Source organism: Canis lupus, chromosome 10 (genome assembly GCF_003254725.2).
Source record: "Canis lupus dingo isolate Sandy chromosome 10, ASM325472v2, whole genome shotgun sequence".
NCBI lineage: Eukaryota > Metazoa > Chordata > Mammalia > Carnivora > Canidae > Canis > Canis lupus.
This window is the reverse complement of record NC_064252.1, coordinates 49,463,729-49,479,524: the sequence shown is the minus strand read 5'-3', so window position 1 is coordinate 49,479,524 and position 15,796 is coordinate 49,463,729. Positions and strand designations below refer to the sequence as shown.

Here is a 15,796-nt window from a genome sequence, read left to right as displayed (position 1 = left end):
CTAGGATGTCATATAAATAGAATTATATAGACTGCACTGTTTGATGCTGGCTTCTTTCACTCAACAGAATACCTTTGCACTTCCTCCATGTTGCTGTGTGAATCAAGCTAGTTGGCCTTGATTACTGAGTGGTACTCCATTATAAAGATGGATTACAGTTTAGGTTTTTGTTTTTGTTTTTTTTTTTCCCTAATTCATACCCCTGTTGAAGGACATTTGGGTTGTTTCTAGTTCTTGATAATTGCAGCAGCATTATCCACAAATGTTTGTGGGTAAATTTTAGGTATATCTAAAGTTTTCACTTAAGATAGATAAATACCTACTGTATTTATAATGTTGCTGGGTCACATGTGGGTATAAGTGAGATTTCAATCTTCAGTTTCCTCTCCTCTGACAGGGACTATCTGCATGGTTCCCTTTTTCCACACCTCTCTCTGACCCCTCTCTGATCTCATTAAAACCTCTCATTCACTGAGCCTCCCGATTTTTCATTAGTCATCCTCTTCATCTTTTTTCTTTCCTTCTCACACAACTTAGTTTTCCTGGTCCGTCATAATGGTCATTCTCTTGGAAACATTCCTAACTCCTTCTGACATGCTGTTCTGGCTGTCCCCAACCTGGCAACCTCAACTAGCCATCCATTCTGCCTCCATTAGGGTGGAATACTGTGGTTAGAGAAACACATACAGCTGTGCCAATGGGTTAATTTGTGACCAAAATCTCATTTGAGCAATCTGATACTAACCGTTTGGCCTCCTAAAATGATGATTTCATACTTCTCTCTCCTGAGAAATCTAACACCCTCTCTCCTCTCCACTAACGGTCTTGCCTCCATTGCTGAGGAAATGGAAACAATTAGGTTGGAGGTTGCTCATCATCTTCCCTTCACTTGATAGGCTGTAGCTTTATTCTATTCTTCACCTTCCTTCCTTTAAAATGATGAACTGCCCATGCTTCTATCTGTGGCTAACCACTCCATGCTGCATTCTATCCCATCTGTGCCCATCCTACCTTCTCAATGGGATTATTCCTGCAATGATTCCTTCTATTGCCCACCTTAAACATTCCATAGGCTATAGCTCATCTTGAAATATAACTTCTCCTGGTCGTGCCTGGGTGGTCATGGAAGTCAAGGAATTGATTTCGATTTCATGAAGGCCACAGAGAGGCCAAGTAGTTCCCACGGGGCCATGGAGTTCAAAGGAATATTCCGGAATGGCTGGTTCTAGGCCTGCAGGTTGTGAGCAGAGGCTGCTGCTGGCTCTCTCCCCAGCTCCTGTGTGACACTACAGAGACAGCCATCTATCCATACGTAAGGCGTGATTTAGAAAAGTAAAATTTGAATTCAGGAACCCATCATGCCATGTCTAATGCAGGGCTTTTGCCAGGCCCTGTCTCTGTCCTTCCCTCCTACCTTTGCATTCTACCTGGAAGGCCAGGAAGGGAGGCCTGCTACCTCCAAACTGAGGTCCTTCCTGTCTGCTAGTGGACATGCCTCCCTTCCCTTTCAACCTTCATCTCAACATGCAGAGTGTGACATATAGACCAGCACAGCTCTCATGCTACTTTACATAGTCTTCTGAAGGCAGGACCATGACTTCTGTCCCTGGGTACTCCCTAGGATACAAGAAAGGGCCCAGCGGCAGACTGAAAACTATGCAGCAATATGGTCGATGCAGCGTGGCACCCAGGCTTGAGCAGCTCCCAAGCTGCTTCATGATGCTCTTATCTTCCTGCTGGCTGGCCTCCGTCGTCTCACAGAGGTCAGGGGCAATGTTCGTTGTCTGTGAACTATTTAGTAGATGCTTCGCTTTATGTCGGTGTAGCCCATGACAAATCCACAAGAAACCAGAGCTACCAGCAGTGGTAGGATCAGAACACTTTAATAAGATATCAGTGTCAAAATACATTTCCTTATAAAGTTAAGCTCCCCTATAGCAATGTTGTCAGTAGGAGTTTGACAATACAGTAATGTTCATGAACTCGTTACGTTGACAGGTAAGGTTAATATGAAGCTTGGAATATTTTTCAGAGTGTTTTAGTAAAACTGCAAGGGTAAAATGCCCTTAATGCTGAGGCAACACACACAGGAAATCAAACACCAGCGTTTATACGTCAGTAACCCTTCAAGTTCTGCCGCTGTGCGTGGGGCAAAGCGGTGGTGCTAAAGTGTGATTTGGTCAATGCAGCGACCGGGTCGTTTTTCTCCTAGATTGCTTTTGAACTTCAGGTTTTTTTTTGTTGTGTTTTTGGCAATAAGTCTATCCAGATTTACCAAATTCTTGGCCTGCTGTGCTTTGTATTTCTAGAAAAGTCCTCATTGTACCCAGGACAGAAGAGCTTCATGTGATCGGTATTTAAAAACCAAAGGTATTGTCCCTCTTACCCAGTGAGTTACAAAGTGCTCTGAGAACACTTGATTTTCAGTGCTTCCTACCTGTATAAGTCACTTCAGGTGACAGACCTTGGGGAAGGCCTGAGGCGAGGGGCCAACCAGGAAGTCGGCCTGCTGCTGCTCCTCACAGGGCCAGCTGACAGCAGGCTGAGGAAGGGGTGCGGGCCTGGTCAGGACCAGCGGCACCCCTCTCTGCACCCTCTCTCAGGCCAGCTCCATGTGCTCTGGGCTGGTAAGCTGGGAGGATCATGGGCTGGGGCACTACACTATTTCTGAATCCTCCCTTTCTATTGTGATTTCCTGCTGAAACCATCTCATGGTGATTCTGGAAATATCCAAATGTGCCAAGTGAAAGACCTGTAGAGTCCCATAGCTCAGTGCACTTGAAGGGCTAGCAACAAAATCTGAAGAAAAATTAAAGCACTTCCCCTCCCTTAGATTCGCCCCACCCTCACCCCATGACATGCCATCAGACCCTCTTGGCAGCAATAATAATATACATACATACATACATACATAATACATATAGAACACGAGAAGACAGCTCGCAATGCTCCCACACTTCGTGATTCCACGTCTTGGATTGTTTGTCATGCCCATGGCATATCCCCAAAGCAAAAAGGCAATAGCGAGAAAGCTCGAGAAGAGCTGGTACAGGCCCCGGGGGAGAGTGCCATAGAGCTGCAGTGTCAGCGACACCGAGAGAAAGAGAACTGACGCCTTAAAAACCATCTCAAAGTGATTTCGTGAGCAGGATTCCGTTTCTCAGTTTTTAGATATTACAGAGTACCCATATCTATGATAGACACTTAACCCAGATAGACATTTTCTTTAAAAAAAAAAAACAAAAACAACAACTCAGTTAGGTTTTTGAATAATAACAAACAAATCCACCAAATGCAGGAGAGAAACCCCAAACAGGGAGGGAAAAGCCACATTGCGCAACCATCACGGACAACCACATATGCTAGAGTTCACCCTTCACATTTCTCTTTTTTCCCAAAAGTTGTGTCAAAATTAGAGCCAAGAGTCGGCTTAAGAAAAGAAAAAAGATGGATAACTTACCATAGGGTGATTAGTTTTAAGAAAGGAAGGAGGAGGGCTTTGAGAGGAATAGGCCGTGAAAATCTAGCTTGGATAGCAAAATTAGTTTGTTTCTCTTTGGCAACAACAGCAACAAGTTAGACAAAGCCAAAGCTTTCCTGACAAGAGAACAAACCTATACACAAAACTCGTTAGTATGGATAGTGTGTGTGAGAGAGAGCCAGACAGAGGGACCCAGGAATAATATAAATTAGAAGTAATCAAAGTTGGGGAAAGAAAAATCTTACAAAATTTAAGAACATGTTCATTGACAGAATAAAACGCAGCAGGTAAAACAACAGTGTATCTTAAAAATACAGCTACTAAAGTGAGCATCTTTAGAAAAAGGCCACTACTTGGTGACGTGAGCAAGTTCGCCAGGTAGGTATATCTTGTAAAAAGTGTGTTGGTGTTAGAAATACCTAGTTGCAAAAGTCGACGTAGAGAGTGAAGCTGGCAGGGCGGCGTGAGCGGGGGTGTCCGCCCACGGTGGGGTGGGGGTCGGGGGGCCCTGGCTCAGGTGGCCTGGTCCAGGGCTCTGAGGAGGTCCCCTCCTTGCAGGAGCGTGGAGCTTCCTGGGACAGGAACGTTCACCTCACAGTCATATCTGGTCAATTCGGGCAGCAGGTAGGGCTCAAAGGAAGGCCCAAGCAGCCGACTTGCCATACCTGAAAGAATGGTTGGTACCGTGGTTTTAAAGCTCTCAAACATTCCGAAAAGGGGCTCTTCCATAAGAGGGCCTCTGGTGTGTTTCCCCCAAAGCCAGGCACCCCTTTGGGATGGTATCATGATTTGTAAGATGGGAAGAGCCTCAGGCAGCCCAGGGTGGAAGGCAGGTGGCTAACCCTCCGGAGAACGAAGTCTGGTGGGACGACCCCTCCCAGAGCTCCCCAGGCCACCCCGCGGCAGTGCGATCTCCGGGCATGTCCTCAGTTCCTGCCCCAAGGCACGGTGATGCCCCTGCTACGGGAATGAGGCAGTAGGCGACAGGGCAACGTGAAGCACTGAGCAAAAGACACGGGCTTGGGGACCCTTAGGTCCAAGGAGCCCCGAATGTCCCTCCTACAACCCTGGGGGCAGATGGCCTCCAGCCCCTGCCGCACTCCCTCTGGGAAGGTGGCTCCGCGGGGCGGCGCTCTCATCCAAGTACCGAGCTGGGCTCTGCTGCCCCGGGCCGTCTAGCCCCTGACGCTCCTGCATCGCGCGCGTCAGACCCTGGCAGGGTGGTTCCAGTTCCCAAACGTGCTCACCTGACACCTTGTGAGCCGATGGCAGGCTGTAGTCCTGGTACTGGGGGGCGTAACACTGCGGGGGGAACCCACTCTTGGTGTTCTCCCCCGGGCTCATGACAGATGGCGGCGGTGGCAGGTGTCTCAGGGGCTGTCCTAGGCCTCTCATGGGATTTTGGGTGAACTCGTCTGAAAGACCAATGCCAGCAGGTGAGGGCAGTGCCAGGCCAAGGCGGGGGAGTGCTGTGAAGCCCCCAGCGGCCCCCTTCCTTCACAAAGGGTGCTCAGAGCTACAGCCAGCTCCTGGGGGATCAGTGCCCAGAGCTTCCTGACTCTCGTATGAGCCTATTGGAAAGTGGGGAGGTGGGTGAGTGCAAGGTGGGGCACAGGACACCATCCTGTTCTGCCAAGGTGCAGAGAGGCAGGTGCTGAGACCGTGGAGGAATCCGGATGGGCCTCTGCAAACGCTGTCCCCCCAGCACCCCAGGGAGGCCTGGGGGCCCACTGCTTACCATTGGGGATGTTTGCACTCAGCAGTTTGTCGGGAATCAAAGGGCAGTTCACGTTGCCCCTGAGGCTCTTCATCCTTTTCCATACCTGATGTGAAGTGCTGCTGCCTGGTGGATCCCCCTGGAGGTAGAGGGGAGAAGGCCAGAGAACCAGGTCCTCAACCTGAGTCGGGGGTAGGGTGGGCCTCTCTGAACAGCCACACTCACCCCTCTCTGCCGTCCCTGGAAGGCCCTCTGAGCCCTCACAGCTGTCATGAGAGTTTCCATCCAGCCCTGTCTCCATACCCAGCTCCCCACCCCATGGGCTGCAGCGGGGAACCCAGACAACACCAGGCAGGTGGCTCACCCCGCTTAGGTCTTGGAAGGCTTGTTCCTCATACTCTCGCTGTCTCTTCAGCTTCAGCTTGTTGGATAGGGCTACCATGGCCGGGCTCATCACATCTGGGCCTTGGGGCCCAAAGGCCTTTGCGGACCTGTAAGCCCAAGAGAGTGAGCGGTGAAACAGTGGGAAGGGGAAGCTCCACACCCCCTAGGCCTTCATCTGCTCTCAGCGCCTTCAGAGGGCCCTTCCAGGGCTAATGCTTGACTATGCTGGCTCTCGGAGCCAAAGGGCAGGTTCCCAGAGGAGGGGCAGTGGGCTTGAGATGCTGATGGCTCCAGTCACCTGTACCTCCCTCCACATCTGCCTGCCCAGCTGTATCCAGACAGCCTTGAGGCCTGACCTCATTTGTGGCTGCACATTGGGTGACATTGGTCTTTAAGACCTCAGTCTCTGCCCTGCCTCTCCCCTGCACAGCCTGGACTGCTCCCCGGTAAGGACCAGTTCTGGGCAAGCACCCCAGGGAAGCATGACCGGTGGTCCTGGGATCAAGAAGTCCTGGACCAACCACTGCAACCCGGCCCAGTGAGCGCCCCGCTGATTGACATGGGTGGTGCTGAGGAGGCCGCTGTGGATCAGCCATAAAGGCTGGGGAGAAGCAAGGACATCTTGTATGCTTTTCTCAACCAGGATTCCAGCAGAGAAGTGAGGAACAGTCATTCAAATACTTTTTGGCATTCTGTGACTCAGATGAGGAGTCCTGGCCTGAAGGGGGAGACAGTGGTGTCCAAGGCCCCTTCTCTCCCTTCTCTCCGCCTCGGCCCTGACAGAAATGCGTCCTGCTCCAGGCCTCACGTACCTCAGGGTGATTCCCCCAAGGCCTCCACCCTTAGAACACAGAGAAGGCTGTGGCAGGAGAGGAGGCAGGGAGCCTTTCTGGGGCCCCAGAGACCGCCCTCCCACCCACTGTAGGAGCCTCTGCTGATGCAGCCAAGGGTCTCTGCCACTCACCTTTTCTTGAACATGGAGAGATGGGGTGAGGTGATGGGGGGCCCCAAGGGCGATGGCCCCAAGGACTCCGTGTGCTGATCTGCAACAGGCCACTTCGTGGGCCCGAAGTGTAATGGCGGGTCAGGGGGCCACTGTGTACTGGATCTGCCTCCCATGGAGGAGAGAGGGGTGCTGGCTTGGCCACAGCACGGTGGCAGGGACACCTTATTCCCGCCATCAAAGAAGATGGAGGACATGGGCTGGTGCTCAGGCTCTATCTTCTTGCTTCCCAGCTGCTGCTGATACTTATCTAGGAGGAAGGGGCTGTGGGAGGCCATCGGCGCCAGTGGCTGGAAGATGTTCGTCATGGTACTGAAGCAGTGCTGGGGGGTGGACTGTGGCTTCTCCGGCAGGAGCCTCTCCTCTGGGCAGATGGGACTGAGCTGGAAGTCTTCACCGTCCATGGGGATGTAGGGTGCCAAGGTCTCCAAGTCCAGCTCACTGAAGTCCGTCTGAGGACAGAGTGGAGGCAAAGGGGTGGTGAGGATGGCATGACCCCAAGAATGCTAGCCCAGCCCCTGTCCATCCTTGCCTGTGTGTCCTCCCTCTCGCACCCCCTCAGCAGCGTCCCTTCCTTGCTCTAGCACTGCCCTTGGCTCCCCATGGTCCACCAAAAGAAAACTCAGACTCGTCTACCCGGTGTGCAGGGCTCCTGGCATGCGATGTTAGCCTTTCCATGGGTTCATGCCCTCTTCAGTCTGTGTCCTGAACCTCCATGCTCCACGCAGCTGTCCCTGCACGTTCCACACTGGTGGCACCACCTCACCCAACCTGAAACGCCCTCCTGTCTCCCGTCTGCCTGTCCAGACCCCTCCTTCTCCCCTGCGGCCCGTGGTGCACACGCCAGGAGCCAGGGACAGCTCTGTCCTCATCTCCCTCATCTATCCTGCCACAGGCCTGAGCACAGGACGAGCACCCAGGGTCCGTCCATGGCCTGCTTGTACAGTAACAGCTGCCCTACTGGCAGAGAGACTTTCACTCGGCAAGTACTTAGGTAACATGCTTAAGTACTGGGCACAGTACTGATGGGTCCTATAGGACCCTGATGTACACAACAGGACGTACCCAAAAGCCCATGCAGAAAATGATACCCTCGCTGTTGGGGGGTAGGGTGTGCAGCTTAGTGATGATGACTCCCTGTATGGCACAGCGCAGGAGCGGAAGCAGATGGCATCAAGTACTGAGCAACCCCTCGGGAGTTCAGAGGACAGAGCAGGAAGGGCTCAAGCAGGGAAGTTTTGCCGAATTGCGAGAGCTTGCGCCAGGCAGGCCAAAGAGACCAGCTGCGCAGCAGGGGGACTTGTTAGAACAACTGGGCCTGAGACGAAGGGGGCTGAACACTTGTCCTTGGGGCACTGTGAAACACGCACCCATCTCATCCCTGTTCTTATCATTTTTAAGAACCCCCACCTCTGTGCATTCCTGAAAAGTTGTGTGTAAATGAAAATCTCTGCTAGATGCCATTTTAAAATGCATTAAAAGTTATTTCAGAATCCTAAGATGAAGGTGTGTGTGAGGAGAGTTACTGTTCCTTATTGTTTATGAACACCTCACAAATCTGGACATGCTCTTTAAACACAGGGCTTCTTTAAGAAAGGTTCTGTGGCTTTCTCGGTGCACAAAAACTCAGCCTCGGTAAAGAGCTCCCAAGGTGGATTTGGTGAGCAAAGCAGAGGGCAAAGGTAGGAGAAGGGGACTACTGCAGGCCCCACTTCCCCTTTATGACCAGGGCCTTGGCCACATGCCCCCACTGGTCTCTGCGACCGAGGACAAAGGGACGGGGCTGCCAGAATGGCTGTGAGCCTTCGTCTCCCCTCCTGCCAGTGGGCAGGTGTAGCCCATCTACCTGAGTGCTGCCCTGGTCCTTTGCCTCTGTGTCCATGGTGAAGAGCTTCTCGATCACCTCAATCTTCAGATCATCATTTAGAGATGTGTAGTAGTCTCCGGGGCTGCTGGGCTGGGGGCCAGGAAGGAGAGACACCAAGTCAAGAGTAGGGTGCTGGTCTCCCCAGAAGTCCCAGGTGAAAGAAGTATGTGTCTAGACTCACAGACTCAGCTCCATTCCATGGAACAAGTATGTGTAGAGGGACCCCTGCTGACAAGTAGGGCTGTGGCCGGCGGGGCTCTGGAGACCATACAGCTATCTGCCTGGAGCAGGACGGTGACTGTCCCGCACTGGGACCGAGCTACAGGCTCAAAGCTGTGTGCAACTCGGCCCCCATCTCCAAGGAACTTAGGGCGTAGATGGGGGTGCAGACAGTAACGGCAAAGGCTGGGGCAGCAGGCAGGTAAGCATCCGTCCCCACCACTCTACGGGGTTCTGGGCTCACTGGAGGGGCATGCGGGCATATTCCTGTTTGGGCTGTCTACTCGGCCATCCTGCAGCAGTTAAAAGGAACAGCCCACCCTTTCCATGTCCTCACCCCAAGGCAGGGTGCTCACCGTGGAGCAGCTGCTGCTGCTGCTGGTGGCACTTGGGGTGGCGCTCCCGGAGGCCGCCGCTTGGGGCACAGTGAAGGCGGGCAGGCTCCCGTCCTCGCTCTGGGTGCTGTGGCTCCTCAGCTCTCTGGGCCACGGCTGGCTTGGGGGCAGGAGGGCGCTGTTGTAGGATGAGGACTCCTCGAAGCTCTGGCTCCCTGCAGAGACAAGGGCCTGGCTGGTTAACACCCACGGCCACTGGACTGGCCACTGGGCTTACCCCTGGGCAGAGAGCCCAGAGGGTGCTCAGAAGGCCCTAGGAGGGTCTGAAAGCAGGCCTGGGGCTAGGTCCTCAGCCTCCGAGGTTGGGCCGCAGCAACGAGCCCCTACCAGGGACTGTGAGGCAATGAACTATCTCCCTTTGAAGGGAGCACCCTCCTGGAGGATTTCATTGTCAGGGACTACAGGTACTGGGACCTACTTCCTCGACAGGTAGTCAGCAATGTCCACGAGGAGGGGGTTGTAAGAGGAAAACAGGGCAATTTGCCTCAGTACTGCCACAAAACTGGGAAGCCACAAAACTCCTCGTCCTGGGGCCGCTGCCCTTTATAGTTTCTGAAGTTGCAATCCCCAGCTGGCCTCTGCAGAGCACTTCCAGAGGGCACAAGCCACTCTGGGATGAGCACAGGGAGGTGCTGCTGGCCCTGGGCCAGGCTGGTGAGGGTGAGGGGGCTCACAACCTGGGAACAGGGACACATGGAAGGTGCTTCCAGCATGGGCGGGGAATGGGCTGAAACTCTGCCTGGGGCCACAGGACACAAATCTCCACTGGACAGAACAACATTTCTTTCTTTTTTTTTTTTTTTTTTTTAGAGCACATGCACAGGGTTAGGGGGAAGGGCAGAGGGAGAGGGGAGAGAGAATCTTCCAGCAGATTCCACGCTCAGTGGGGAGCCTGACACAGGGTTCAGTCTCACAACCCTGAGATCATGACCTGAGCTGAAATCGAGTGTCAGATACTTTACCTACTGAGCCACCCAACGGCCCTATGGACAGGCCAGCATTTTAAAGAAATAGTGCATATGAGGGCATCATCCTGGGCCAGAATCTTTCCTCCAGCCATATTTCTGGAACTATTTCTATTATTTCAGCCTGCCCCTCTCCCTAAACGAGCAATCTGTCCCCAGGGGATGGGGATTGGCCCTCACTGTGAAAACAGGCCAGCGGCCTCCCTCATCTCAGGCCCTCACTGCCCGTGTTGGAGAACCAGTGACTCCTCAGAAGAGAGGCCCCCGGGCAGCCCTGGTGGCTCAGCGGTTTAGTGCCACCTTCAGCCCAGGGCATGATCCTGGGGTCCCTGGATCGAGTCCCACATTGGGCTCCCTGCATGGAACCTGCTTCTCCCTCTGCCTGTGTCTCTGCCTCTCTCTCTCTGTGTGTGTGTCTCTCATGAGTAAATAAATAAAAATCTTTAAAATAAAAAAAATAAAAATAAATAAAGAAGAGAGTCCCCCACAACCCCACCCCCTGCTCAGGACCTTGCAAAGTCAGCAGCAGGACCATCTTACTCCGCACCATGTGTCGCTCTTGTGCTCAGCACAGTCTGGCCACCAGACCATGGAAGGGGCAGGGGTTAAGGAAGAACTGAAGCCAGGGAGGCCTGTTCCAGTAAGAACTTCCTCCCCACCCCCACCTGCACCCCACGAGAGGGTTCAGCAGGCCCCTGTTCAGCTAAGAAGCACCCACCGAAATCCAGAGAAATGATGGCATCTCCTGCAGTGGGGGCCAGCTGGGCCAGCTCCTCGGGCTCCTCCTTCAGCTTGGTGAACAGGTAGTCACTCTTGTCGGACACCGCCACCTCGCCACTGCTGTCGAAGAGGCTGGTCATGGCCATCAGGTGGGGCTTGAACAGTGATTCCGTCTGGTCCATGGAGAACACCACGTCGTTCTTCTCAATCTCACTGGTGGGACGAGAGGTGCTTCAGACCACCCACGTTTTCTAGCAAAATCCTTTTACGCCCCCCACCCCCCCCCAACACATGGACAACCGGACAGCTAACCCTTTCAGCCAAAAAAACATGGGTCCAGACGCCTGCTAGCATTTGTAAGGAACCACACGGCAAACTTTGGGGTCATGGAGGCAGCAACCTGGGGAGCGCCCTCTGGATATGGATGCGTCTTGGACGCTGTCTTATTACTGTGTGGGGGCTGCACTGTACACACGGGTGTGATGGTTTCTGTTTTTGTTTAACACTAGCAGTGACCAGCTCCAACTTTCTCCCCAGGCACCATGGAGCTGTTACATCTCTCCTGGAAAGCTGGAGCACTATCACTTTCCTTATTCCTCATTTTATTAAATGACAATTATGCTGTCTGCCTCCCCATGTGGGTCAGAGCCATGACACAGATGACAGATGGGGGAAGACGCAGGGGTGGGGGTGGGGGTGGGGAGAAACCATTGGGGAGGGGAAACCCCAGACATCCGAGAGTTCCTGAGACACCTGTGAAAATCCTCCGGGTCCTAAGCACTGCACAGAGCTCGCAAAGGTAGTGCCAGGGTTTCCAGTAGGTCTGCCTTCCCCGGGGCCTGCTGCCCTCCGTCTGGGGAGCTCAGGCATCCTGCACACCCAGCCCTGTGGCCCCGACAGGCTTACCTCAGGACGTAGTTCACGCACATGATGCACTGGGGCTGCAGGTTGCGAGGGTTGTAGATAACCGTCCCCTGGGTCTCCAGCCACACGTAGCCCCCGTGCTTTGCAAGCATCCGGTACTGGCCGCTCACCACCTGACCTTTGGTGCACACTAGGGGAGAAGAAACGGAGCCCAAGGTCAGGGAGGTTTGCGGAGCAAGACCTCACAGGGACGGTGGTCTGGGGGGAAATGGGATGGGCACCAGGACAGCAGGGACCTCCTTGTGACCTCTTTCCTCTTCCAATTATTCTAAATGCTCAGTTAACACTTCTTTTACTGTATGCAAGCACTGAGAAGGTGTCCCCCACTCCCCAGTCCAGAACGCTTCATCTGCTCCCATTAAAAAAATGAATCAATACGTCTCTTAATTAAAGTCGACTAATGTTAGAATTTCTGGTAGTTTTTTTGAACTGTGCATCTACTTTCATTCCTTGGGACTGCATTCTTCAGGATCCTAGCTCCGACCTCCTCAAGTCACAGAACTGGAACAGGCATGGTGAAAGCCTTAGGAAATGTCGCTAGCATGGGGACTTTGGGAAAAGAGCAATCCCTCTTAGTTTCAGTTTCCTCTGCTGCAAAATGAAGTGCTGATAAAAATAATAGTAAGGATGGTAACGATCATTTTTAGCTACCCGCCATACCACATGCTGAGGACCAAACCTGCCTGCCTGGCTGATCAGGTGCAGAAATGCTGACTGAATGTCCCGGGCAAATGCTGTATAGGAAAAGCTACCTCTTCCCCAGAGTCTGTAGAGAACGTGGTGAGGGGCCCCACGGGAGAATATCCACTTTCTCATTAAACACGGAGAATTGCACCCCGTTCTCCTGGTAGGCTTAGGGGCCACCTCCCCATTCACCACCCTGGTGAGGCTGAGGAGGGCAGCTTGGTTCCTACTAATTTACACTGATGTTTCTCTGGGCACATTTTGCCCTCTTCAAAAATCGAACACACACCTACCTCCAAGGTGCAGAAGTACTAACTCGTGTGTGTACGACGCTTTGCAGTGTTCAAAACTGTCTCAAGATGAGCTCATTGCTGCAAAGCAACTAGAACTGCCTGGCACATAAGCCGTCCGTAAGGATCAGTGTTCTCATCGGCTCACCTAACATGCAATGACCCCGTGAGGTGTCTCTCGTGATTCCTGTTTTATATCTGAAGAAACTGAGGCCGAGAACTCCCGGGTAGTTTGCCGAAAGGGCCCCTCAGTGGCAACAGTAGACAGGATCACAGTCCACATGAAAGACTCCCAATCGAAGCTTTCGGGGTTTGGTTTTCATTTTTAAAATCAACTTCAGGGAGGTCTTAATCCACCTGTGATAGACAGGCACCTACCTGAAGCATACAGGGCAACGAGTTTTGACAAACAACTATCACCACCATCAGAGGTAAACAGCTTTCCCATCAGCCCGCCACCACCAAACTCCTGAGGCCTCTGCCACTCATCCCCATCGCCACCCCGGCTCCCAAGGCCACCCCTGATCTGTCTTGTGTCACTATGTGCTGCTCTTCTCTCCATCTGCATATAAGTGGCATCGTACAAGAGTATGTACTCTTTTGTGTCTGGCTTCTTTTCACCCAGCATGTTTTCCAGATTCCTCGTGTTGCAGGGATTCATGGTTTGTTCCTTTTTACTGATGAGCTGTATTCCATTGTATGGAGGTACCATAATGGGTTTATCCATTCACCTGTAGATGGATGTGTAAGTTGTTTTCAGTCTTTTTGTTTGTTTGTTTAGGAGGAATAAATCTGCTATAAACACTTGTGTATACACATCTTTGTATGGACTGTGGGTGCAGCTGGGGAGAACGGCGGCCAGATCACAGGCTAAGTACATGCTTTCTTTTAGGCAGCTGCCACATTCTTTTCCAAAGTGACCTGTATCACCCTGGTCTAGTTGTTTGTTTGTTTTTAACACAACCCTGGGCCCCCAAGAGGAGAGAGATCGTCGTCTTTTGACATGAAAGGAACTAAGGCTAGGGTGACTGTGGCCTGCTTAACAGGCCAGTAGCAACGCAGTATGAGCTGGACCACCACACTGCCAGCCCAGCACTCTCTGCGTCCCCCGAGCCGCCATCCACTGGGAAGCCTCCATTTGCAATTGGTCCTGCTGCAGAGAAACGATTCTTGCACAATTTCAAGTGCCTGGAGTTAACTTATTTAGACGGATCTTAATGCAGACAAAGTTCAGGGCTCTTAACTCTTTTTGATGAAGCAGCACAGTGAGCAAAGGTCTTAACTGCATTTCTCGTGATTGCAGGCGAGGGCCTGCTCTGGCAGTAGAATGTAATTATGCCTGCTTTCTAACCATCTGCTCATTAATGCCAGCCTTGGTGAGGGGCCTGCTCCTTGGTAGATAGGCCATTTATGGCCTTTAATCTTGTTTTCCTAAGAGCACATAATGTCCTCACACAACAAAGAGAAACTGCCCCCCCAACTCTCCCCAACCCCTACCCTCTCCCCCCTGACACCCCCCCCCCGCCAGAGTAACAATGTATAAATTACTAATCCATTTGGAAATGATGGCTTTCAATTATCTCAATCTGGTTTGAGGACAGAGCTTCCCCAGTAATTTCGACAGTAAACGTTCACAGGCTAAAACACACATTCACGTGGAAACTTGGGATGCTGGCGTATAAACCTGGACTGGCCTCTAAGTTGGACCTTCAATTATTCCACAGCATTAGTGTGAGTCTGTGGTACAACTCTATTTGCACAAACCCAATGGCACACACACATACACACAGAGAGATGGAGAGACAGAAATAGATGCTTCTGTTTTAGCTGGCATTAACCCAATTTTCAACCCACGCAGACTTCCCTCTACTGGATTTGGGTTTGCTGGTACGAGGCCGCTGAGCTCAGAGCAGCTTTACTTGGCTCCATCAGGAGAAGAAGGGAGCCTATGATTTCTGTTTGGGTTGTGAATTCCCTTTAAGTGTTCCTAATGCTTAAATATACGGATTCAATAAAAAGCACCATATTTCCCCTTGGAGTCAGCGGGAAACTGGTAAGACAAATTTTTATCCCAGCTCAAAATGTTTTAAGGATCAAAGATTTTTAAGGAGGAGGAGAAAATCCTTTACCATGCCTAGTTGAGAAGTCATCATTTTTCTTCCTTTTGATAGCAGTGTCCTCGGCTCTTTTTACCCCAGAAGACAAAGTACAATACTGTCCTCCAGGAATTCCCAGAAACTTTTATTATTGCCCCGTGCTTTGACTTCACCCCTGGCTGAAGAAGAAAGCTGGACCTTTCTCCAATTTTACGTGTAAGGAGGAAAGGCCCAGGAAGCCAGGCCCTGGGGAATCCATGAGTCAACTGGGTCAGGGCCCAGGTCTTGCAGTCGCAGTGTCAGGATGACTTTGGGAGCAAGGACCACCATGTAACAGAAAAGCATGGGGAATCCCAGCATGCAGGCTGGAACCACATCCTAATTTCAAAGTTGGGGCAGGCTAGGGTTGGGTCACATCCACAGGCACATGAAGGTAACTTTACCTCCATCCCCCATTCTCTGGGTCCCTGAGTGAGGCTGGATCTAGGCTGGTTGGGTTTTTTTTTTCCTGCCAGCCAGTATAGTGAGAAACTTCTCTGAGATATCATAAGGGGCTTTGTTGTTTTGTCAGCTCAAACCCCAAAGCCACAAGGAAAAAGCAGAGAGACCAATTAGAAAGAGAAGATCTCAGTCCATCAGAGGATATTAGCTGTGCTCACACACAGTTTATGGGTTGCTAACCTGTTAGCTGCTCTGAACTCAGCTGTCCTGAGGATAGACAATGGATTTAGAAACAACAGACACACAGCAGCATCGCCATTTTCTCTACCAACACTCCAAACCACAGCGAATCTTGGGGTCCCAAGACCAACCAGGCCACTGTGAATCCTGTTAAGACTTACCCATTTTTAATCCTCCTACGATCCTCTCGACACCTCTGTCTGCACTACTGTCAGTACTTATTTTGAAGCATTCTTTCCCAAATACATGTATTACTCTTGGGTTTATTGCTGACTTAGTGCCTGCATTTTATCAAACAGTGCTAGACACTGAGGCTAAAGATATGAGCCACTTTGTTCCCACAGAGCCCACAACCCTCCTCTTCCTTCCG

At 51.8% G+C, this 15,796-nt stretch overlaps 1 protein-coding gene across 1 annotated transcript in view; it reads right to left on the bottom strand.

Annotated features, from left to right (window-relative positions):
- Positions 1–1,867: 1,867 nt before the first annotated feature.
- The window catches only part of EPAS1 (endothelial PAS domain protein 1), an 85,655-nt gene continuing 71,726 nt past the window's right edge, over positions 1,868–15,796 (bottom strand). Inside the window, exons 9-17 of the mRNA XM_049115864.1 lie at positions 11,658–11,805; positions 10,750–10,964; positions 9,028–9,221; positions 8,432–8,542; positions 6,547–7,037; positions 5,563–5,689; positions 5,220–5,337; positions 4,729–4,896; positions 1,868–4,146 (exon numbers count right to left, since the gene is read on the bottom strand). Coding sequence (XP_048971821.1) covers positions 3,995–4,146; positions 4,729–4,896; positions 5,220–5,337; positions 5,563–5,689; positions 6,547–7,037; positions 8,432–8,542; positions 9,028–9,221; positions 10,750–10,964; positions 11,658–11,805 — 1,724 coding nt within the window. The 3' untranslated portion in view covers positions 1,868–3,994. The remainder of the gene's footprint in view (positions 4,147–4,728; positions 4,897–5,219; positions 5,338–5,562; positions 5,690–6,546; positions 7,038–8,431; positions 8,543–9,027; positions 9,222–10,749; positions 10,965–11,657; positions 11,806–15,796) is intronic.